At 35.7% G+C, this 23,484-nt stretch overlaps 6 protein-coding genes across 6 annotated transcripts; all 6 read left to right on the forward strand.

The window, feature by feature from the left end:
* Positions 1-1,452: 1,452 nt before the first annotated feature.
* LOC125188095 lies at positions 1,453-3,031 on the forward strand. Its single transcript, XM_048084834.1, has 3 exons — positions 1,453-2,109; positions 2,193-2,840; positions 2,933-3,031. The coding sequence occupies exons 1-3, from the start codon at positions 1,453-1,455 to the stop codon at positions 3,029-3,031; spliced, it is 1,404 nt and encodes a 467-aa protein (XP_047940791.1).
* A 1,197-nt stretch (positions 3,032-4,228) lies between these two features.
* Positions 4,229-5,845, forward strand: LOC125188098. Its single transcript, XM_048084837.1, has 3 exons — positions 4,229-4,861; positions 5,025-5,672; positions 5,774-5,845. The coding sequence occupies exons 1-3, from the start codon at positions 4,229-4,231 to the stop codon at positions 5,843-5,845; spliced, it is 1,353 nt and encodes a 450-aa protein (XP_047940794.1).
* A 3,800-nt stretch (positions 5,846-9,645) lies between these two features.
* On the forward strand, positions 9,646-11,174 carry LOC125188099. The gene is made up of 3 exons (XM_048084838.1): positions 9,646-10,248; positions 10,349-10,996; positions 11,076-11,174. The coding sequence occupies exons 1-3, from the start codon at positions 9,646-9,648 to the stop codon at positions 11,172-11,174; spliced, it is 1,350 nt and encodes a 449-aa protein (XP_047940795.1).
* Positions 11,175-11,957: 783 nt separating this feature from the next.
* On the forward strand, positions 11,958-13,583 carry LOC125188102. Its single transcript, XM_048084844.1, has 3 exons — positions 11,958-12,560; positions 12,772-13,401; positions 13,488-13,583. The coding sequence occupies exons 1-3, from the start codon at positions 11,958-11,960 to the stop codon at positions 13,581-13,583; spliced, it is 1,329 nt and encodes a 442-aa protein (XP_047940801.1).
* Positions 13,584-14,113: 530 nt separating this feature from the next.
* On the forward strand, positions 14,114-15,676 carry LOC125188106. The gene is made up of 3 exons (XM_048084847.1): positions 14,114-14,641; positions 14,891-15,529; positions 15,572-15,676. Exons 1-3 carry the CDS (start codon positions 14,114-14,116, stop codon positions 15,674-15,676), a joined length of 1,272 nt encoding a protein of 423 aa, XP_047940804.1.
* A 3,855-nt stretch (positions 15,677-19,531) lies between these two features.
* LOC125188107 lies at positions 19,532-20,856 on the forward strand. Its single transcript, XM_048084848.1, has 3 exons — positions 19,532-20,011; positions 20,088-20,687; positions 20,764-20,856. The coding sequence occupies exons 1-3, from the start codon at positions 19,532-19,534 to the stop codon at positions 20,854-20,856; spliced, it is 1,173 nt and encodes a 390-aa protein (XP_047940805.1).
* The last annotated feature ends 2,628 nt before the right edge of the window (positions 20,857-23,484 follow it).

Raw genomic sequence — 23,484 nt, forward strand, 5'->3', positions numbered from 1 at the left:
GTAACAGCCTTAGTTTGTCATTTCTTGTTTTTATGGAGACTTCTATGCCAAGATTGAAATTTTGCAATATGTTTATGTTATTGGATGCATTAATATCTAAAGTTTCCATTTACTTCTCCAACACACTTCAATTTATTTTTCTTCCCCATAGCTTTGATAGAATTATTCTATTTTAGGGGACGGATAAAGTATAACATACAAAAGTACATTTAACTCTTTGTTGACATGTTCCAAAGGGAGTATTATATTATGCAAGTTTGAATGTGGCAATGCAAAAATCAAGTGGAAAGTTGCTATATTCTCAAGCTAGGGAAGATTTTGTTGATCTTCTGTTTAGTTTCTTCAACATACCAATAGGAGGAGGTGAGGAGCCGAACACCTCAGGGACAGAAAGACTTGTATTAAGGCTATCGACAACATGTATTGGAGCACAGCTGAATTCATAGGTGACTAGTAATTCAAGGCCACATATACCAAAAAGAGGCTAATGAATATCAATTTGCCTCATGGTTGTATCTCCAAAAACCAGATTCTTCCTCTTGTTGAAGAATGCTTACCTGCCAACTACAACAATTTCCATCAGTTTCACAAATACAATCGGAAAATCAGATACAATTTCCAATTCTGCTCTCTCTGATGTTTTGCTTACTCAAAATTCCAACAAACGGATGAAGAAAGAAGTCTGAATGTACTGCAAATATTGTTACATTTGCAGCTTTGTTATTGTTTTGTTATGTCCTTTATTTTCCAGTTTTCTTAGACTTGTTCCGTATGCAAATTATTGATTCTTTTTTGTCATTGTATGATCAAATATTTTGCAACTTGACTTAAATGGCAATCATATATGCCTTCATTTAACTGATTGAGTATGTTGCATGTATGTACTTCACAAAAAGACAATTAAGTAGCTCCTAATCATTGTCCTTGTGGATCAGATTATTCATGTAATATATAGTTGTATAAAGAAATTCGAAATATCTGATATCTTCTCTTTAAATAAGATCTCAATTCATATAATTGAGATCTCTTTGAATGGCATCGTTATGAGACAGCTGGTCTTCATTGCATTCATTCCACATTACTTTGCTGTCAAAATAGTTTATTCATTCTCAAGTTTGTTTGTTGACCGTAGGTCTTCATGACTCCAATGATTGTAGAGAATAACAGTTTCAGTCTCAACAAACGACTTAATCTTTAATACTACATACATTACATATTTGAAACGGTTCCAAGAAAACATTAATGCATCTGCTCCACAAATTCAAACGCTTCCAATGCATTGTATGATTATTATTATCTCATAATGGGAGTGAATGCAAATAGTGTTTGGAATTTGGTGGGACTAATGACTCTTAGGTTAACTTCTTCTCCATAAAAAGGAAAGGGTTTGCTGAGAATTATCAATTCCTTTATCATAGTTTGCACCTCATATATACTATACTATAAAAAAAAATGTCTGAGGATGAAAAGGGTGAAAAGGTTTATACATTCTCGTTGAAAGTGATGATTGATAAAGAGAGAAGCAAGGTACTTTTTGCCACAGCCGACCGCCATTTCGTAGACATTTTGTTAAGCTTCTTGACTTTGCCTTTGGGAAGAATTATCAGAGTGTTGAAGCAGCATTATGGAGATGAGCTGCCTACCATTGGGAGCCTATGCAGTTTGTATCATAGCTTGTCGAATCTCGATAACTCCCATTTTGTGACGGTTGGTGCTAAGCAGAATCTGCTCAATCCAACCACTTCATTTGAAAATGAATACAAATGGCTGAAACTTGATATTACTGATTTTCAGCCTGCTACATATTTCTATTGTTCAGTCTCATATCGTCGTTGTAGTAACAAATTTAGGAGTGAAAGCAATTACTATGATTATATCGAGCTTTGCCAAGATTGTGGTTCTTACGAGATGGTAAAGGTAGTAGCTAAGAAGGAGTCTGAAGCTGGTTATAGTGATGGAATCTGGACTGTTCGTGGGGCATCTTTCACAATCCTTGATGATCTCCAAATATTTCCAGATGAGATCGGACTTGTACAAATCATGACCCTTCTTGGCATCACAGACACTAATAAGGCGGAAGTATTCCAAGTAGATCTTGGCTTCAATGAGGTATTTTCTTGATTCTATAATCTCAATATACTTCTCAACACTAGTTATCATTTTTAATTCAATTTTTTTGGTAATATTATTAGATTATGAAGTTGTTGAAGGCATCCTTGACGTCGCCAACTCCATTGTCGGACGTCATCCTAAACAAAACAACGCTCATCAATTCTCCAAGGGTTCCATTACATCACATATCAAAGGAAGAAAACCCCAATTCTAGTAGTGTAAGTTTGAAATTGGTGACACAAAAATCAAGTGGAAAGTTATTATATGCTCAAGCTAAGGAAGATTTTGTCGAGTTTCTGTTTAGTTTCTTCAACATACCGATAGGAGGAGCCGAGCACCTCATGGGAGGTAAGGCTTGTGTTAAGGCCATCGACAACTTGTATCGAAGCGCATCTGAATTCATAGGTGACAAGTATTTCAAGACCACAGAAGATAAAATGAAGCTTCTGAATCCCAATTTGCCTCATGGTTGTATCTCTAAAAACCAGATTCTTCCTCTTGTTGAAGAATGCTTACCTGCCAACTACACGGCTTTTCTCTCAAGATTTTCTTCTGTGAAGTTTCCCAAAGGGCAAGGGTGTTATCTTGAGGAACCAAGGACTTATCATGTGACAGATGATTTAACTGTGAAGCCCTTTTGTAGTGTTTCTGTCCTTTCCTGTCTCAATAGCCTGAAGATCCCGATGTCTGATGTCGAAGAAAGGGAGATTGAAATTGGATTCAAAGAGGTAATACTACTACTTTTACATTTTTTAGCATTATTCATCTTGATTGCATTTAAAGAAGTAAAATGTTGAGAGAAGTTTGTTGATTGGCGCAGGCTTTGAACATACTGAAAGCCTCTCTAACATCCACTTCTGCTCTCTCTGATGCTCTACTCACTCAGATTCCCAACAAACAAATAAAAAGAGAAGTCTGAAAGCATCTCAAGTATTGTTAAATTTGCAACAAACGGATAAAGGAAGAAGTCTAAAAGTTTTGCAAATGTTGTTACCTATGCAACTTTGTTATTGTTTTATTATTATGTCCGGTTGATTCGACTTTCTTTGCATGCAATTATTGCTCGTTTGTTTTTAATTGTGACTGTCATAATTGTCAAACTTATAATTGAGAAAAAAAGGCTTTCGATCTTAATAACATCTGTAAAAAATTTATAGGGCACATGTAAATGATTGTGCAAATTTATGGTTTGTGATAGAAAAACAAGAACTTGCTTTGCTAATAAATCGGAAACTCAATACCATGACTAACTCATCTTGCTGCAATGACTCCCAATAAACTTAGATTTGGTATTAGTAGTAGAAAATGTTGAATAATGAAATTAAAAAAATAATAAAAAATAAAAGGTAGTAAGGGCCGATGATTAGTCCTATCTAGCTATCTCTACAATGGAGGACCGATCATTGGCCAAGGCCGTTGCATCGGGTATATGGCATTAGGAGGGAGAGGCCGTTTTCTCAGCCTGTCTCCTCCAATGGAGGGCCGATGAGGTCGATTTCGAGGCCTAGAGATCTGCCCTCCCATTGTGAGTGCTCTTAAATCATGAATTTTGGTTAAATAAAAATCTTTTCCATGAACTTTGAAATTAGAATATTAAATCATAAAGTTTCATTTTTTTTCTCCAATATACCATATATGTACACATTGACATTTTTTTTATCTTAAAAATGACAATATTTCAATAAAATAAGAAGAGATTGAATATCATTAAATGACAACATTTTGTACATAGACGAAACAATTGAGAAAAATTAAAACTTCATAATTTAGTACGGAGTATTTCGATTTCAAAAGTTTATAAACGTATCAATATTTGGAAAACTTTATGATTTAAATGGCTATTAATTATTGTAGGGTTTAGGTTTTCATTGCATTGATTCCACATTAGTTTGCCAGACTGATTACTCTGCTTCCAAGGTATCTGCTTCCACTCACACATAATTAGCTAGGCTACGTTTAATGATTATTATTATTATTAGTCTTTGGAATTTGGTGGGACAATGACTCTTAGGTTAACTTCTTCTCCATAAAAAGAGGGTTTGCTGAGAATTATGAATTCCTTTATATTATCCTGATATATTTATCATACTTTGTACCACATATACTATCAAAAAAAATGTCTAAGGGTTATACATTCTCGTTGAAAGTGATGATTGATAAAGAGACAAACAAACTACTTTTTGCAAGAGCCGACCGCCATTTCGTAGACATTGTGTTGAGCTTCATGACTTTGCCTTTGGGAAGAATTATCAAAGTGTTGAAGCAGCATTATGGAGATGAGGTGCCTACGTTTGGAAGCTTAAACAACTTGTACCATAGTTTATCGAATCTCGATAGCACCCATTTTGTGACGGATGGTGCTAAGCGGTATCTGCTCAATCCAATAAGTTCACTTGAAGATGATTACCGAAGGTTGAAACTTGATATCACTGATTACCAGCCTGCTGAATATTTTGAATGTTCAGGCAGCATTTGTTTTTATGGATTTCGAAGTATAAGCATGTACTATGATGGTATCCGGCGTTGCAGATATTTCAGTTATCACACGATGACAAGTAAAGTAGCTAAGAAAGTGTCTAATGCTGGTTCTAGTGATGGAGTTTGGACTATACCTAGGGAATCTTTCACAATCTTTGATGATCTGCAACTATTTCCAAATGAGATTGGACTCGTTCGAATCCTTGCTCTTCTAGGCATCACAGGTGCGAATAAGATGGAGTTAATCCAAGTGGATCTTGGGTTCAATGAGGTGATTCTTGCTTCTCTATATAATCTCAATCTTCTCATAGCATTTCCTATCACTTTCAATTCAGTGTTTTAGTGTAATCTGTTGGGTTCAATGAGATTATTCTTGATTCTCTAATCTTATAATGTTATCAATTTTAATCATTTTTTGGTGTAATAATTGTTAGATTATGAAGTTGTTGAGGGCATCCTTGATGTCCCCAACTCCACTATCGGATGTCATATTAATCAAAACAACACCCATGGATTCAACAAGTATTCCATTGAATGAAATATCAAAGGAAGAAAACCCCAACTCTAGCAGTGTAAGTTTGAAAGTGGTCATGCAAAAATCAAGTGGAAAGTTGTTATATGCTCAAGCTAAGGAAGATTTTGTTGAGTTTCTGTTTAGTCTCTTCACCATCCCCATAGGAGGAGCCGAGCACCTCATGGGCGGTAAGACTTGTTTTAAGGCCATCGACAACTTGTATCGGAGCACAGCTGAATTCTTAGGTGAAGAGTATTTCAAGACCGCAGATACCAAAAAGAGGCTAATGAATCCCAATTTGCCTCATGGTTGTACCTCCAGAAACCAGATTCTTCCTCTTGTTGAAGAATGCTTACCTGCTGATTACACTGATGATCTCTCAAATTTTTATTCTAAGAAGTTTCCCAAAGGACAAGGGTGTTATCTTGAGGGACCAACAACTTATCATGTGACTAATGATTTGATTGTGACACCTTTTTGTCCTTTGTCCGTCCTTTCCAGTCTCAACAGCCTGAAGATCCTGATATCTGATGTCGAAGAAAGGGAGATTCAAATTGGATTCAAAGAGGTGATCATGCTACAATTTGAAGTATTTTTTTATTTTGCATTATTTATCTTGATTAACATGTTATGTACTACATGTTGTGAGAAGTTTGTTGATTGATGCAGGGCTTGAGCATATTGAAAGCCTCTCTCACATCCACTTCTGTTCTTACCGATGCTTTGCTCACTCCAATTTGAAACAAACGGATGAAAGTATTGCAAATTTTGTGACCTATGCAACTTTATTACTTTTTTTTATTATGTCCTTGGTTTTCCAAACGCTTCGACTTTTCTATGCAATTATTGTTTCTATGTTTTGTGATCAAATACTTTGTAATTTGAATTTTAAAATTGTCCCTTTTTAATATAGACTCCAATGAATGTTACATCCTTGTTTTCGCTCCATCTTATCTCTCAATTAGGGTTTTGAAATCCCTAACTTTTGCCTCCTTTACGCTCTTGGCATATCTTGCGCTCATCGCGTCCCTCCTATGACTCTATCACAAACCATGAATATTGCACTTGAAGAGCTCGTATCTTAGATGTAATAAGATGTGATGTCTAATACTTTTTTTGTTAATAAATAAACAGAAACATTAAAGGTCGCGTTATAATGAATTTGAACCCAAGATTTCTTAAATTTGTGTCTGCAAATTTGTGTCTTAAATTTTATTGATTCGCACATATATTACTAATTGAATGTCAACACTTTTATTATTAATATAACTCCAAAGTTGTGAGTGTTAAAAGTAAAAGTATGTGTGAGAACCTTGAATTTTTCGTGGAGTCCTCCTATCTAAGATTCCATTAATTGCGTAAATGCAAATTGTTTAATCAACTAAATGTTGCTAATTAGACTTCTTAAATGTTGGTCATGTATATGCTCCCTAGAATTCTTAAAATTAGTGTGGCAAAAAGAATGACACGATTTTTATATTGCTAATTATATGCTCCACGAAAAGAATGGCACGATTTTTAATGAATAAAATAAGCAAGTGGAATTAAAAGTATAAAGTAGAAAAGAATGGAAGAATAAATAAGAAAGCAGAGGAGAAATAATAACTTCTAAACAGAAATATATTAGTAGGAGTGTATTAATTTGCATATTCAGTCAATATTCAAAATGAGGGAAAATAAAGATTCAGATTTTCTTAAATAAATTAATGTTTATGAATCAATTTTTAATGTAAAATATTAAAAAATTCAATTATATATATACAATTTTGTACATTTATCACTACCCATTTTCTTTTATTAGACCAATACAATAACTGGCTTTGCTAATTGTAAATCGGAAACACAGTACCATGATTGATCTAAATTCTAAAACAACTAACCAATAGCCACTAAGGTGTCCAAGGCATGCCCAACAAATTTGGCTCTGGCCCTCAAAACTTAGCCAACACAATGATGGCCCTACAGGTCACCATTTTTTTTTCTATTTCAAACAATTAAAATTATTTTTATACATTTTTGGTATATTTTAATATTCCTAGAATAAAAATATATGCATATAATAAGTAAAAAATGCATACTTAAAAAAAAATGCATACTTTAAAAATTACTAAAAAAAATTGAAACCAAATCGTCGTAGTATTATAGATAGAGTAAAATTATACGACAATATTTTAAATACAATAAAAAAAATGACGCACACCGCCCGACTACTCGGTGTCGTCATCGTCATCCATCACATCATCGGCACCGCCGCCACTGCCACTTGCACCGACCCCACTGCCGCTGGCACCGCCCGACTGCGACCCTTCGGACCATCCCAACTTCGACCTCAGTCGAATAATGAGGTCGTAGTAGAATCTCCTGGTCTCCGGATCAGTTGACTTCTCGTACAAGGCCAAATTCTCCTGAAGTTGCTTCATCATCTGCACCTCTAGGGTATGAGCCAAAGCCGCCCGCGGTGTTGAGGGCATTGCTGTAGAGGTCGCAGCGGAGAACTGAGAGCCGGTTCTAGATTCCCGGATTGCGGCACGCTGGCCCCGCGGACGTGGGCGCCGAGAGAGTCTGGAGGGGGGCCCTCCTCCGAAGCATCATCGTTCAGGTCGAAGGCGCGTGAGTCACTACTACTGTAGTTGCCGGCGACGCCCAGTCTAGTCCGCTTCGGCCCAGAGACAGGATGTTTGTCGATGAGGACCCTGAATTTCGGGCAGTCACGCAGAACAAGGTATTCGTCCCAGTAGGTAAACTTCGGCCACGATTCAGTATTGTACAACTGATACGACAACGCTCGTACGTCGGCTTCGGTGCGGCCGCTCTCAGCAAGGCGGAGTTGGGTCTCGTATATGCCACTGAACCTCTTCAACGCTTTAGTAATCCTTCCGAACTTCTTCCGGACCTGGTTAGCTGTATGCTCGACGCTCCCATCTGGTTTGAATTCGTTGTACACATCGAGAATGCGATTCCAAAAGCAAACGTCGGTCTGATCTGCACCGACTATAGAATCGGTCGTGACCGCATACCAGGCTCTGGCTACAGCAATGATTCTTCATTGCTATAGAAGGTCGACCGCCGGCTTCCACCGCCACCGCCATAGCCATCGCCGCCGCCGCCACCATCACCGCCGCCGCGTCCGCCGCCTCGCCGACTACTTCGGCCGCCACCTCCTCCGGTGCCCTACTCTCCTCGGCGACCGGCGCTTCGACCGCCGCTTCGCCCCCCACCATTTCCGCCATTTCGCCCACCTCCGCCGCCGTTTCGCTCCCCAACGCCTTGATTTCGCCCGCGGCCGCCTTGAGTACCGGACAACGGGGTCTCTGGTGGTGTTCCCATCAACTGTTCTCACGTGAATCTATCAGATCAGATAGAGGGGATTGGGTGTATTGGAATTGGGAGGATGGAATTGCTGAGAAGGGTTGTTGATCGCGTCCATATTGGGCCGGTAGTCACCGAACCCCGATTGGGGACGACCCACGTTCCTCTGCGGCTGAGAGGAGGACTGACCCCGGAGTTGGGGTGTTTGTTGCCACGGCGGCGGCGATTGTGGACTCCACAGGTTCGTTGGAGGGGGGGTCGGACTCGATCTCCACGGTTGGGATGACGAAAATGCACCAAATCCCGATTCTCCATAGCTGGGAGAATCATCTCCACCTTGCATTTTTTAGACTTTGAAAATGGTAGATATTGAAATTTTTAGGATTTAGAATTGAGGAAGATAAAAAATATGGAATGAATATAGTATTTTATAAATATAATTTTCGAATTTACAAAAAAAAAAAATTGAAAATCGGTGGGGCAGGGCCGCGGCTCTCGGCCCTTGCAGTGGCGGGCCGAGCCGCCTGCCCAAGAGCCTCGGCCTGGCCGAGCGCTCGGCTCTCCCTCATCCACCCCCTGAGCTGCGGGCACCCCTCCCCCACGGTGGACGCTCTAAAAGGACTCCAACAAACTTTGATTAAGTACATGATTTCTATTAATTGAAGGAAAATAAAGATTCAGATTAACTTAAGAGACAGCTGATTAACTAGTCCCTCCATATTCCAGGACTGCAAATTTAAAGAGTCATTATTGAAATATACCAAGCGCCTCAAGCCTCACCAAAGTTTTACATGGAAAATGATGGAAACAATTAAATTTGATTTCCCAATTTTATACATATCGATGTGATGTAACATAAGTGCACTAGATCCTCTTTGTAAGTGTACACAATGATGTCACACTATTAATCATTTTATTCCAACTAAATTAGCATGTGTCAATAGAATACAATTACATCTGAAAAAAAATTGGTTAACATAAATTGTATGAAGTGAAGTTACACTTATTCTTGTGAATATACAGTTGAATGAATTACCTAATCTGATTACTAGTCAGCTATAGACGCTTGATTCATATCTGTATCTCATAATGAAATGAATGCAAAGAGTCCTTGGAATTTGGTGGGACTAATAATGACTTTTTCTCCATAAAAGAGAGGGCTTGATATCAGAGTTTGTACTACATATACTCTAAAAATGTCTAAAAAGTGTGATACATTATCGTTAAAAGTGATGATTGATAAAGAGAGAAACAAAGTACTTTTTGCAACGGCTGACTCTCATTTTGTAGACATTTTGTTGAGCTTCTTGACTTTGCCTTTGGGAAGAATTATCAAAGTGTTGAAGCAGCATTATGGAGATGAGCTGCCCACCTTTGGTAGCTTGAGCAGCTTGTACCATGGCTTATCGAATCTCGATAGCTCCCATTTTGTGACGGATGGTGCTAAGCAGATTCTTCTCAATCCAACCACTTCATTTGAAGATGAATACAAAAGGTTGAAACTTGATATCACTGATTCTCAGCCGGCTCAATATTTCTGTTGTTCACGCAGGTCTTGTCGTTATAATAGATTTGAAAGTAGAAGCGTGTACTATGATTATATCCAGCTTTGCAAAGATTGCGGTTCTTACAATATGACAAGTGAAGAAGCTAAGAAAGTGTCTAAAGCTGGTTATAGTGATGGAGTCTGGACTAAACCTAGGGAATCTTTCACAATCTTTGATGATCTGCAAATATTTCCAAATGAAATTGGACTCGTCCGAATCCTCACCCTTCTTGGCATCACAGACGCGAATGAGATGGAGTTAGTCCAAGCGGATCTTGGCTTCAATGAGGTGATTCTTGCTTATCACTTTTAATCCAGTGTTTTTAGTGTAATCTTTTAATGAGGTTTGTTTGTCACTTTTAATAAATTTTTTTGTGTAATGTTGTTAGATTAGGGAGTTGTTGAAGGCATCCTTGACGTCGCCAACTCCATTGTCTGATGTCATATTAAGCAAAACCACACCCATGGATTCAACAAGTATTCCAATGAATGAAATATCAGAGGAAGAAAACCCCAACTCCAGCAGTGTAAGTTTGAAATTGGTGATGCAAAAATCAAGTGGAAAGTTGTTATATGCTCAAGCTAAGAAAGATTTCGTCGAGTTTCTGTTTAGTCTCTTCACCATCCCTATAGGAGGAGCCGAGCACCTCATGGGCGGCAAGACTTGTTTTAAGGCTATAGACAACTTGTATCGAAACACAGCTGAATTCATAGGTGACGAGTATTTCAAGTACACAGATGCCAAAGAGGAGCTTATGAATCCCAAATTGCCTCATGGTTGTATCTCCCAAAACCAGATTCTTCCTCTTGTTGAAGAATGCTTGTCTGATGACTACACTGCTAATCTCCCAAATTTTTCTTCTAATAAGTTTCCCGAAGGACAAGGATGTTATCTTGAGGGACCAACAACTTATCATGTGAGTGATGATTTGATTGTGACACCTTTTTGTCCTTTCTCCGTCCTTTCCCGTCTCAACAGCCTGAAGATCCCGGTATCTGATGTCGAAGAAAGGGAGATTCAAATTGGATTCAAAGAGGTAATACTACAATTTCTTCTTTTTTTGATTAACATGTTATGTACTCAATATGCTGACAGGAGCGTGTTGATCGGTGCAGGCTTTGAACATACTGAAAACCTCTCTAACATCCACTTCTGCTCTGTCTGATGCTCTGCTCACTCAAATTTGCAACAAACGGATAAAGGAAGAAGTCTGAAAGTTTTGCAATTATTGTTACCTATGCAACTTTTTATTGTTTTATTATGTCCTTCATTTTCATCGTTTCGACTTTTCTACTATCCAAATTATTGTTTTTGTCATTGTATGACTATGATCAAACACTTAGATTTGAGACTTCCAACATTGTCATTGATTATAATTTATTTATATGTTTTATGTGTTTTGATCTATGCAAAACTCACTCTTAATAAAAAAATGCAACGCAGAACCAAGCATACGCAGGTTATTTTTAGGTCATTGTTAGTCTATTCTATTTTTAGGTTATTATACAAAGGAAAATTGAATTTTATATTATGATATATTATGACCTAAAATTGTTTAATAATGACTCCTTTTTTTTGTTGAATTATTGATCAAATGCATCTTTGTATTGATCATTTTTCTATGTTTAATTAAATATAGCTAATTAGTCATATTAAATACAGGTGATCATGTATCTGGTCCCAAGACTTCTTAGAAATTATTGTGAATGCAAATTTGTGTCTTTTAAATTTTATTAATTCACACGCAGATTACAAACTGAATTTCCATACTTATATAACTGGCTTTGCTATTACATAGGAAACACAGTTAACTACACACTACTCGACTGACTGACCACTAAAATGACTCCAACAAACATAGATAAACAGCTAAATTAATTGAATCAGTTTTCATCAGAAATTTGTTTGGCAATCAAATGAATAGAATTCCAATCGCATCCAATTTCCAATTTGAGATTTCTCTCTCACTTAAAGTTTGCTTTGACTATTTCATTAACATGGTGTCTAACGCTAATAAGTTGTCGTTGAAGGTGATGCTCAATAACGATAAAACTAAGGTGATCTTTGCAGAATCCGACAGCCATTTAGTAGACATTTTGCTGAGCTTCATGACTTTGCCGTTGGGGAGAATCGCCAGACTCTTCAACAATCCCATCTTTGGAATTGGAAGCTTGAGCACTGTCTACCACAGCCTACAAAATCTAGACACCTCCCATTTCGTGACGGAGGCTGCTAAGAGGACCCTCCTCGACTCGAAGAGTTCATTCGAGCACAAATACGCAACGCTGAAACTGGATATCTCCGATTCTCCGCCTGCTGCACATTTCTTCTGTAGCAGATGCTGTAGTGAAAGATTTAGTGATGTGAGTGCCTTCAGCAACGAATGGTATTGCAGTCGTTGCGATGGTAAATTGAATCGAGAAGTAGTTGAGAAGTCTTCTTGTGATGGGGTTTTCATCAAACCTGGAGCTTCTTTCATAATCTCTGATGATCTGCTCATATTGCCGAATGATACCGAGTTCTTTGAAGCCGTCAGCATTTTCGACATTAAAGAAACTGATAAGGGTGAGCAGATCGAAGTCCATTTCGGGCTGACTGAGGTAGATTCTTTACCCTTTGTTGTGATTAAACTTGTGTTGGATTTTAGGTTTAGGGTTTCATTCTAGATCACATGGTTAGGTATGTTGTACTTATAAATTGTTGCTTAAATAGAATGGTTAAATTCTTTTGTGAACGAACCAAAATAAAAAACGGATAAGTAGGTTGTGGACGGAGGTAGTACTTATTTTAACGCGTATATATTGTTGTTAGATTGTGAAGTTGTTGAAGGCATCCTTAACATCCCCAACTCCATTGTCGGATGTCATTCTGAATAAAACAACGAAGTTGAACCATCGAGCTGAGGAGTCTCGGAAGCTGGAAGGTGATAAACCCAACCTTTTCACTTTGAAAGTTATGATGCAAAAATCCACAGGCAAGTTGTTGTGTGCACAAGCTAAAGAAGAATTCGTAGAGTTTCTATGTGATCTCCTCTTTATCCCACTAGGACGAGTCGGGCATCTTCTTGGAGGTAAGACTTGTTTTGAGGCCATAAGCAACTTGTATCGGAGCACAACTGATCTTATAGGTGAAAAATATTTCAAGACGGAATATATAAAAAAGAAGCTAATGAAACTCAATGTGGTTCATGGTTGTGTTTCTCGTAGCAACATTCTTGGCCTTACTGAAGAAAGCTTGCCTTATTTCTACTCTCGTTATTTGTCTTGGGATAACTATCCGATGGGCAAGGGGTGTCACTTGCAAAGGCCACGAACTTATTTGGTGAACGATGATTTATCTGTTGAGCCATATTGTTTTTCCTCCATTTATTACAGTCTACATGTGCAAGGTATTCAGATATCTGATGTGGAAGAAGTGGAGCTGAAAATTGGATTGAAAGAGGTACTTAATTATTTTAGTTTATGCCGTTTATGGATTTAGGGTTTAGGGTTTATAGTAAGACGAAGTTTGTTTGTTAATTGGTGCAGTGTTTGGGCATACTAGAAGCTTCTCTCACATCCACTTCTGCACTCTCTGATGCTCTGCTGGCGAACAAAAATCCAAAGGCAGAACTCTGCATTTAAGGGTGTATTGCTTTATATTAGAAGCTTTAGTAGTGTTACAGTATTATTGAGTGTTGGATAAACAGAAGTAAGAGTAGCCTAGACTGATTTTGAGTCAGTTTTAGCATGGGTAAAAATAATTTATATCAGAAATGTTATTTTCATGTTGAAAATAATACATTCACTTGTCTATTTCATAATTTTTGGCCATGAGGAGAAATATACAAATGAAATGATCAAATATGTGACCCTTTTTCTTGTTTGGAAATATAAAATGAACATATTATTATTTCAAACTTTTGGGTTTTCGAAACAAATAAGTATCAGGGAATGGATAAATTAATGGGTCTTGGAAATTTATTAGGCCATTAACTCTTGGTTTATTCATTTCTTGCTAGAATGCAGAAGGCCGTCTTGGAAAATAGAGAGACTAAAGTAGAAACTCTTCGTTAACTTCTCCCACATAAAAGATAGTGAATGTACATTCTTCTTCTTGTATAAATTTCAAAATCTCTTACTTCTTCTTTTTTACCAACTACTTCTAGAGCAAAATGTCCTCATTTAGAAAGGATATCAAGTTTTCATTGAAAGCTGTGGTGAATAAAAAGAAAGGGAAGGTTCTATTTGCTGAAGTAGACAGCACCTTTGTTGATGTGTTGCTAAGCTTGCTAACATTTCCATTGGGATATTTTGCTGAAACGTTTGAGATGTTACCATTTGGAAGCTTGTCCACTTTGCACACTGGTTTAGCTAATCTTGATAGTGTCCATTTCTATTTAGAAGGTGCTAAGTCGATTCTGCTCCATACAATGAGGGTTGGCTCTAGTGGTTCTTCAAAATTTGAATATTTAGTTTGTCCTAAGAAATGCAAACCTTATGTTAGATATCAAAGCCACTGCTATAGTAAAATGGAAAGAGAAGTAGCTAAAAACCAAACTCGGACTGTTCCTTGTGATGATGATGGAGTTTTCATGAAGACGCCAACGACTTTTTTGATCACTGATGATCTGCGTATAATGCCTAATGCTGATCTCATGCAATTTGCCAGTGTTCTTGGCATTACATACATGGATGAGACTGTGATTATGGATGTTACCTTTGGATTTATTGATGCAAGTAAATCCTGATTCTAATTCTTTTATTATAACGCATGATAGAAATCCATGGGTTTCATTCTAAAACCAATTAGTGATAGGAGGAGGGGCCCATGAGACTTATATAGTGATTTCAATCTCTTTGTTCATTGTGGGATAGTAGTAATATATGTTTTAGTTTCAATTGTTAACAATGCTTGTGGTCACTTCCTCTAGTTTTACCCTGTAAATTAGGTCAGGTTGTTGCTCGTGTATTCGTTGGAATTCATGAATCCGTTATCATGTATGATACTCGATGGGAAAAAAGAACGTAACAAGGGAGCTGAGTTCACTGCAAATGAATCAAGCTCTAACTCCAAAACAATGAATTTGAAATTGATGGTGCAAAAGTCCAATAACAAGCTACTCTATGCTGAAGCTGAGGAAGATTTTGTTGAGTTTCTATTTAGCTTCCTCATAATCCCACTAGGTGGTGTCGAGTCCCTTCTGTCCGGTAACACTAATGTTAAGACTTTCGACAACTTGTATAAGAGTGCAGCTAATTGTATCCATGATAAGTATTTCAAGAATCTTGATGCCAAAAATAGGCTATTGAAGCCCAACATAACTCAAGGCTTTATTTCTGAAAACCACATTTTCTCCCTCGCTGAAGATAAGTTGCCTGTTTCCTATGGAGATGGTAGTTTCCGGGTTGGTTCAACTAATTTTCCCGAGTGGCGAGGGAGTTATCTTAAAGGACCAAGATCGTTTAAGGTGACTGATGACTTAACTGTCACACCGTTTTGTATTGCTTCTATCCTTTCTAGTCTTCATGAGAAAAAAGTTCCATTGTCTGATGTAAAAGAAGTGGAGCTGCAAATCGGACTAAAAGAGGTAATGCACTTTGCAATCTTTGAAGTACTTATGTTTTTTCAGTGTGATATTTTGATATTTAGACATGAGTTGTTGCAGGGTTTAAGCATACTGAAAGCGTCTCTTACATCAAAATGTGCTCTCACCGACGCCCTGCTCCATAAGTAATGACCAAAGAACCAAAGAGAGAAGAAGGGTGACAATGTTGGCTTTTTATGAACTATGTTTGCTGCATTTCTTCTTTTGAGTAATGTTCTTTGCCTTTTCAGTTATGTACACATTTTGTCTTTCTAGTACAAATTGTTGTTGAGTATTCATTTCTGCAAATTGTTTTTATGAACTTTTAACGATAATTATCCTTATCAAATGGATCAAGATCATACTCTTTTCACTATTTTACTTCTATGATACATGGACTTGTGAGTATTGTTGAAAGTTTAATAAAAAAAAATTAGATATATCTATCTTATGAGAAGTTGTGAGTTTGCTCGGATATGGCTGCGTCATGACACATTTATGGTGTGGCCGTGTGGGCGGTGTCCTGGTAATAATCCCTCATAATAACAAACTACATTAATAATACATATAGTATTTTAGATCATTTTTGTCATAGAATTCTAAGATAGATGTGTGTTTAGACTTTAGACTACAAACTCAAGTATGCTAAAACCATCTTCAATAGTACCGTAAAACTTAAAATGCAGTAGAGAAATAGCTCCAACCGTATTGCAAAATCAATTCTATTATAGGTTTTTGAAGAAAAAATACCAACCAAAAACACTTTTAATATTTGATTATTGCATTCAAGTCCAAATCATTTTATATTTATCAAAATAGAATACGGAAGGAAGAGAGAATAAAATTACAGAGACAGAAAAGCGGCGCGGAGAAGAAGATATATGAATAATAACCTAATTTAATTCTATAAATATTTAGTTAGTTATTTATTAGTGGACTGGGCCATATTAGTTAAATTGAAAAAAATTACACGTACAGATTAGTTAAATTTAAATTACATGTACATTAATATTTGAGAACTTCTTCATAATGTTAATTTTAAATATTAAGGATTGTTTATTTTAATTTAATTTAAGTTATTGATAAAGTGTCATGGGATTAGTGTGTAATTTAGATAAAAATATATGGATATGATGGAAAAGAATAAAGAGTAAGTGGGTGGAGAATATTTTTTTGGTTTGAGTTTAGTGTAAATGGTTGGAGTAAAATCAATATTTAGTGTGATATTTATACTAAAATGGATTTGAGTTTAGTGTAATGATTGGAGATGCCCTATAGAAAGCTACCAAAGATCTCAATACTTAATAAGAATTATATCCATGATTTTTTTTCTAAAGGGAACATATCACAATCATATATTCAATTATTTGTTAACCAAGAGTATACTATATAGATTCTAAGCGCCTGTTCGGTTGGCGACACTAAATAATCCTAAGATATAGCATGAGATAGGTTGGGAAGACACAAAACTGTAAGGAAGAGTGAAGGGGAGGGAGGAAGGCCTGAAGTTGCGAGGGTTGGCGGCGGCACGGATGAGGTTTCTCGACGGCGGGGGCGGCGCAGATGATAAGTGGTTTCTCCACGGCGACGGCGACGGATTTGCAGAAGAGTGGATTAGAGGAAGAGAGTTCTGCTAGCGCAAGATTAAAATAATCGCAGGGGATGGGGTGAGATGAATAGTCTGCCCTAAATAATCAAAATAGTACTCCGTATTAAAGAGGCGGGCTTCGTTGCGGGCCTCTTATTAGTGATGGGCCGTGATTTTAGTTTATTTAGCCAACCACTATTAAAAATCTATTGATCTTTAATCTGGGCCAGTCAGCCCAACCGAACGGGCACTAAATTCACTGCTCCCTCCGTTGGTCAGGAATCATGCTTTATCATTTTAGGTCACCCATCGTTAAGTTTCTCGTTTCATTTTTATTATACTTTCTTCGTCCCTGAAAATTTGTCGCTTATTTTTTATTTTCATCCGTCACTAAAAAGTTGTCATCTTTCACTTTAATTCTCACTCACATTTTATTTCAAAATTAATATATATATAAATAAGACTCACGTGCCATCAATTTTTTCAACTTTTTATTACTACTACTTTATTTCTTAAAACACGTGGTGGATCAAATGGTGACGAACTTTTAGAAACGGAGGGAGTAAATGATAGGTATATCCTACTGTCCTCTAATTAATTCAACTCACATTCTATTATAAAACTAGTAGTAGTATATAAAAATGAATCTCACATTTCATTATCTTTATCCACTCACTTTTCTTAATACTCCTTTCGTCCTATCACAAGCGATCAACTTTCCATTTTGACTTATCTCATCATAAGTGATCAATTTCCTTTTTTAATTAAATAAAACTTAACCATCTCTTATTTTATTTTCTCTTTCTTACTTTATTCTTTCTTTATCTCTCTTACTTTTTCATCTCTCATACTTTACTTTCTCCAGTTTTACTACTTTACTTTCTTCAGTTTTACTCAATATATATATATATATATATGGAGTATCATTTTCTTAAATCTCGAGTTCAAAATTAATCATCACATTAGGATGGATGGAGGAAGTACTTCCTCCTTCCTAATGATTTGTCACCATTTGACCCAACATTAATTTTAAGAAATGTATTAAAAAATAGATCGAAAAAGTTAGTGGAATGTGAACCATATTTTCATATTTTAGTTTTATAATAAAATGTGTGTAGAAATGAGTCAATGGAATATGAGCTCCACTAAAAAAAATTGCAAACTAACAATTTTTTAAGGACGGAAATAGAAATAAGTGACAAATTTGAAGGGACGATTAAAAAATACTCCCTCCGTCCCAAGATAAGTTAGTCACATTCCTTTTTGGAATGTCCCACTATAATGGAACCATTTTCCTATTTAGCAAAAAATCATCTCTCTTACTTTATTATTCACTTACTTTATTCTTTCTTTCAGTTTTCTACTTTTTATCTCTCTCATAATTTACTATCTTTACATTAACTCTTTATTTTAACTATTTAAATATCAATTCCTTAATTTTTGTGTCCAACAGAAGTGCTTCGTTTATCTTGGGACGGAGGGAGTAGTTTAAATTAATTATTAAATGAAAGGCTGACGAAGGAGTACATTTTACTCCCTCCGTCCCACATAATTTTACCCAATATTCCATTTTGGGCCGTCCCACATAATTTTTCACACTTCACTTTTACTATTTTTGGTAGTGGACCCCATATTCCACTACCTCATTCCTACTCATATTTTATTATAAAATTAATACTTTAAAAGTAGGATCCACATCCCACCAATTTTTTCAACTTACTTTCTATTAGATTTCTTAAAACTCGTGGCGGGTCAAAGTGGGTAAAATTACGTGGAAAGGAGGAGGGAGTATACAACTTGATTATTCTGCCAATTTCAAAAACCACTCGAGTGTGCCCATTAATTTTTTGTTATCTTCTTCCACATATATAATCCTCTACATTTCAATTTAATTAACCGAGATTTAATTATTCAAGCAATTTAAAAAATCTATGTGACAAATAGCAGTAGGAGGGTTAACTATCCAATTAAAATACATTGATGCATGTATAATAATACATGGAAAGTGCATAATTTTTGTAGTTATATATTTATGATTTGTGTATAAATTTTTTTTGCTTTTTTGGAACTATAAATACAATTAATTAGTGCATACTTTAAGTTAAATTTTCAAAACAATATAAAGGAAATTCAAATATAAAAATAAAAAATATGATTAAAAGCTAATAAGTTTTTTTTAACTTGTCTATTTATTATATTTAATTATTTTAATATATTAATATATTAAATTATTAATACAATCTTGATTATATAAAATTTGATTGTTTATCGTCGCACATTTCAAAAACCACTCAAATTATTAACCACTAGCATACGGCATAATCACACTGTGGCCATTAATTCTTGGTTATCTTCTTCTGCATTTCAACATCTTGAACTTCTTTATCACACCCCACCCCACCACTGCCGCTAGCAAAATGGCAGATGATATGAATGATACTCCTATCAAGTTTCCATTGAAAGCTACGGTGAATAAAAAGAAGGGAAAGGTTCTATTTGTAGAAGTAGACGGCACCTTTGCAGATGTTTTGATAAGCTTCCTAACATTGCCATTGGGATCTGTCGGCGAATTCTACAGGTCCAACCTCTTCCCATCTGGAAGCTTGAAATCTTTGTACCTCGGTTTAGAACGGCTTGATAGTGCTCATTTCTTGAAGGAATCTGACAAGTCAACTCTGCTCCTCCATCCACGCACTTCATCCAATGCTGAGCCTTATATTTACTTTTCTTCACTATTGAAAAGAAAAGCAGATTTCATGAAGTCGGTGTCTTCATTTCTGATCACTGATGATCTCCATTTAGTGCCTAATGCTGGCCTTTTGCAAGTTGCCAGTGTCGTTGGCGTTACCGACATGGATGGAGCTGAGACGATGGATGTTTCCTTTGGATCAAATGAGGTGTCTTCTCTTTATCCCTTTTATGTTTATTTTATCTTAAGCACTTGTCTTGTGCTCATTTTCTCCTGCAAATTAGGTCTCCAAGTTGCTCGTGCATTCGTTGACTTCCATGAACCCGTTGTCTGTTGTAATACTTGGTGCACATCCAGAATCTAACAAAGAAACTCAATTCACACCAAATGCATCCAATTCCATCTCCAAAGGGATGAATTTGAAATTGATAGTGCAAAAGTACAGCAACAAGCTACTGTATGCAGAAGCTGAGGAAGATTTCGTTGAGTTTCTGTTTAGTTTGTTCATGATCCCACTAGGTGGAGTTGAGTCTCTCTTGTCGAGTAACTCTAATGTTAAGGCCATCGATAACTTGTACAAGAGTGTGGAAGAACTTATCCCGGATAAGTATTTCAATAGTCTTGATGCCAAAAATAGGGTGTTGAAGCCCATGATACCATCAAATGATCATATTTTCCCTCTGATAACTCGAGATAAGTTACTTGATTCAACTAGTTCTGCTGAAGGGCAAGGGAGTTATGTTAAAGGGCCAAGAACTTTTGAGGTGAGTGATGATTTAAGAGTGACACCTTTTTGTATTGTTTCTACCCTTACAAGCCTTAGAAAGGATAAAGTCCCTTTGTGTGATGTCAAAGAAGTGGAGGTGCAAATAGGATTAAAAGAGGTGAGTAAAACACTTTGCAATCTTTGTATATTTTCTTAATTAGTGTATGTTTTGATTGAGGCATATGTTTGTGCAGGGATTATGCATACTCAAAGCCTCTCTGACATCAAAATGTGCCCTCACTGACGCCGTGCTCTCTCCAATATTGAACAAAAAACGAAAGAGATGATGCTACCTTAATGTTTTTAAATGCTTGTTTTTAGTAATGTATTTTGCCGTTTCATCTATGTAGATTTGCAAATTGTTGTTTAGTGTCCATTTCAATATCTTTGATCTAGAAATTCATGTACCTGTCCTTATTATCCATTGGATCAAAATTCTACTTTTTCAATGTTTGCATCTATGATTCTTTGGCCTAAGAGCATCTTTGCAACTATACACTAGTGAATATTTTGAATTAGAATTTCCCACATAATTAGAGAAGCAAATTCAGTACAGCTCAGTCATTTAATGCATTAATTATAAGTAGTAGTATTAATTAGATCAAAGATTTTGATTTTGTGTATAACTAGTTCTGACAGCCGCAGAGAAAAAACTGTAGACTATGAGTGCTGCAATGCAAAACACACAGATGTCTGAAATGATTTTGGAGCAGTAAAGAAATGACTAAAAGTAAATAGATGAAAGATTTAAATAGAAAATGGGAAAAATCTAGGTTTTTAATTTTTTTGACTGTCCATATAATTCAGATTGTATTAGCAAATTAAATTTATTTAAAATTTTAAATTTGAAAACTATTTTGTGTATATTCTGGAGCAAGTAAAATGAAATAGGTTTTTAACCAATATTTAAAATATTCTGGAGCAAGTAAATTAATTAAACTAGATTTGATTGTTTCACCGTTTCCCAATATTAGATCCACTGCAGTCTTTATACTACTGCAAAGAAATGAAAGAAGCAACCACCGATTTCCAAGACGCCAAGACATCATTAGTGTGTTTGAATTTTCGTGTAAATAAAGATACGAACAAATCTTTCACATAAATAAAAGACTTATTAGTATCTTTATTGTAAATAAAATCTTGTGACAACTGTCTCGATTTTCGGAAGCAACAAATATATGTAACCAAATTTTATATAACAAAAAATTAGTTTATTTGAGAAAAAATTAAGTTTATTTATACATTTAATTAGAATATATGGATGTATATATAGTATATGGAAAGTGTATAATATTGTGGTCATATATTTATAATTTCTATATAAATTTTTTAGAAGCATAAATGTAATTAGTGCATACTTTAATTCAAATTTTAAGAGCATCTATAATAGGGTCGAGGATGCGACGGACGATGTATCCTCCGTCCTTTAGTTCGCCACTACAGCACCACGGATTAAGCACACATTATCCCCTGCGGATGATAGATCGTCCGCAGACTATGGCACGGAGGATGCATCCTCTGGCCTATACTCCGCCCCATTGTGGGGGTACGGAGGATAGGTCGGACGATGCACACATTTTTTTTTATTTTTTGTATTTTCTTCTATATGTATTACTCCCTCCGTCCCACATTAAGAGTCACACTTCCGTTTCTGCACTCGTTTTATAAAAATGATAATAAATAGTTAAAATAGAGAAATGGTAAAGTTAGAGAGAGAATAATGTAGAGAAAAGTCTTATCTATATTATTCTCTCTCTTACTTTACCATTTCTCCACTTTAACTATTTATTAACATTTTTATAAAACGAGTGCAAAAACGGAAGTGTGACTCCTAATGGGGGACGGAGGGAGTACCATTTGTATACTTCATTTCACACCTTTCACTCCAGTCTCCTCTCTCTAAATTCAGTAATTAATTCCGAAGATTTTCATATTTGCAAGCATAAAATATAAAAATAAAAAATAAATATTGGCAATAGGATATGCCTTTAATTTGTGGTGTTTTTATATTTTTATTCTTGCTAATTGATATATTTACAAATATAAAAAATAGGATTAATGAATTTGGAAACATAAAAAATATATTTTTATTCTTGCTAATTAATTGATATACTGTAATTTGAACTTTCAATGAAATAAAGTTATTTTTTTCAATTTTTGTAGTGTTTAAATATTCAAATAATAAATAAAATGTTTAGGGCGGACTATGATTGCAGGTGGAAGGGGCAGATGATAAAATGCTGATGTGGCTGCGGAGCATAGGGCGGGGCTTAGGGCGTCGCATCCTCCGCCCCATTGTGGATGCCTTAAAAACAATAGAAAGGAAATTCAAATATAAAAAATATGATTAAAGACTAATAAGTTTTTTTTAACTTGTCCAATTAATATATTTATTATTTTAATATATAATTAATACATCAAATTATTAATATAATCTTATTTTGGTTGTACAAAATTTGATTGTTTATCATCACTCTTCCGAAGGGATCACCTCAAAAAATCCTAAAACAAATTCTAAATCACACTCACAATAAAATAAAATAATTTTATAAATCGAAACGGATCACCTACTCCACCTATACACAATAAAATAAAATAATATTATAATCATATATAATTTTAATAAGTGACGGTGGATTATTTTATTTTGTATGAGTGAGAAGTAGGAATTGTGGAATAGGGGATCCGTTTCGATTATAAACATGTGCAATTTTACTAAGCCATGATGAGGTCTATTACACATCTTTGTCGGTATATTTTAGGATTTGTTAGGCAATCCCTTCCGAATTCCCCACTTTCCCTAGTCTTAAACTTTTTTGTTTAATAATCTCCCTGTCCCAACAAAGTTGAAACAAATCTTTTAGGTACCGAGATTGAGAAATTATGCTGAAAAATAGGAGAGATGAATAAAGTGA

This window comes from Salvia hispanica, chromosome 5 (genome assembly GCF_023119035.1).
Source record: "Salvia hispanica cultivar TCC Black 2014 chromosome 5, UniMelb_Shisp_WGS_1.0, whole genome shotgun sequence".
Lineage (NCBI taxonomy): Eukaryota > Viridiplantae > Streptophyta > Magnoliopsida > Lamiales > Lamiaceae > Salvia > Salvia hispanica.

What these genes read in the sequence shown, in the direction of transcription:
- LOC125188095 (XM_048084834.1), top strand. Translation starts at nt 1,453, where the DNA reads ATGTCTGAGGATGAAAAGGGTGAAAAGGTTTATACATTCTCGTTGAAA. An exon ending in TAGATCTTGGCTTCAATGAG is followed by an intron (nt 2,110 to 2,192) that starts GTATTTTCTTGA and finishes TAATATTATTAG; the next exon opens with ATTATGAAGTTGTTGAAGGC. An exon ending in TTGAAATTGGATTCAAAGAG is followed by an intron (nt 2,841 to 2,932) that starts GTAATACTACTA and finishes TGATTGGCGCAG; the next exon opens with GCTTTGAACATACTGAAAGC.
- LOC125188098 (XM_048084837.1), top strand. Translation starts at nt 4,229, where the DNA reads ATGTCTAAGGGTTATACATTCTCGTTGAAAGTGATGATTGATAAAGAG. An exon ending in TGGATCTTGGGTTCAATGAG is followed by an intron (nt 4,862 to 5,024) that starts GTGATTCTTGCT and finishes AATAATTGTTAG; the next exon opens with ATTATGAAGTTGTTGAGGGC. An exon ending in TTCAAATTGGATTCAAAGAG is followed by an intron (nt 5,673 to 5,773) that starts GTGATCATGCTA and finishes TGATTGATGCAG; the next exon opens with GGCTTGAGCATATTGAAAGC.
- LOC125188099 (XM_048084838.1), top strand. Translation starts at nt 9,646, where the DNA reads ATGATTGATAAAGAGAGAAACAAAGTACTTTTTGCAACGGCTGACTCT. An exon ending in CGGATCTTGGCTTCAATGAG is followed by an intron (nt 10,249 to 10,348) that starts GTGATTCTTGCT and finishes TAATGTTGTTAG; the next exon opens with ATTAGGGAGTTGTTGAAGGC. An exon ending in TTCAAATTGGATTCAAAGAG is followed by an intron (nt 10,997 to 11,075) that starts GTAATACTACAA and finishes TGATCGGTGCAG; the next exon opens with GCTTTGAACATACTGAAAAC.
- LOC125188102 (XM_048084844.1), top strand. Translation starts at nt 11,958, where the DNA reads ATGGTGTCTAACGCTAATAAGTTGTCGTTGAAGGTGATGCTCAATAAC. An exon ending in TCCATTTCGGGCTGACTGAG is followed by an intron (nt 12,561 to 12,771) that starts GTAGATTCTTTA and finishes TATTGTTGTTAG; the next exon opens with ATTGTGAAGTTGTTGAAGGC. An exon ending in TGAAAATTGGATTGAAAGAG is followed by an intron (nt 13,402 to 13,487) that starts GTACTTAATTAT and finishes TAATTGGTGCAG; the next exon opens with TGTTTGGGCATACTAGAAGC.
- LOC125188106 (XM_048084847.1), top strand. Translation starts at nt 14,114, where the DNA reads ATGTCCTCATTTAGAAAGGATATCAAGTTTTCATTGAAAGCTGTGGTG. An exon ending in TTACATACATGGATGAGACT is followed by an intron (nt 14,642 to 14,890) that starts GTGATTATGGAT and finishes CCTGTAAATTAG; the next exon opens with GTCAGGTTGTTGCTCGTGTA. An exon ending in TGCAAATCGGACTAAAAGAG is followed by an intron (nt 15,530 to 15,571) that starts GTAATGCACTTT and finishes ATGTTTTTTCAG; the next exon opens with TGTGATATTTTGATATTTAG.
- LOC125188107 (XM_048084848.1), top strand. Translation starts at nt 19,532, where the DNA reads ATGGCAGATGATATGAATGATACTCCTATCAAGTTTCCATTGAAAGCT. An exon ending in TTTCCTTTGGATCAAATGAG is followed by an intron (nt 20,012 to 20,087) that starts GTGTCTTCTCTT and finishes CCTGCAAATTAG; the next exon opens with GTCTCCAAGTTGCTCGTGCA. An exon ending in TGCAAATAGGATTAAAAGAG is followed by an intron (nt 20,688 to 20,763) that starts GTGAGTAAAACA and finishes ATGTTTGTGCAG; the next exon opens with GGATTATGCATACTCAAAGC.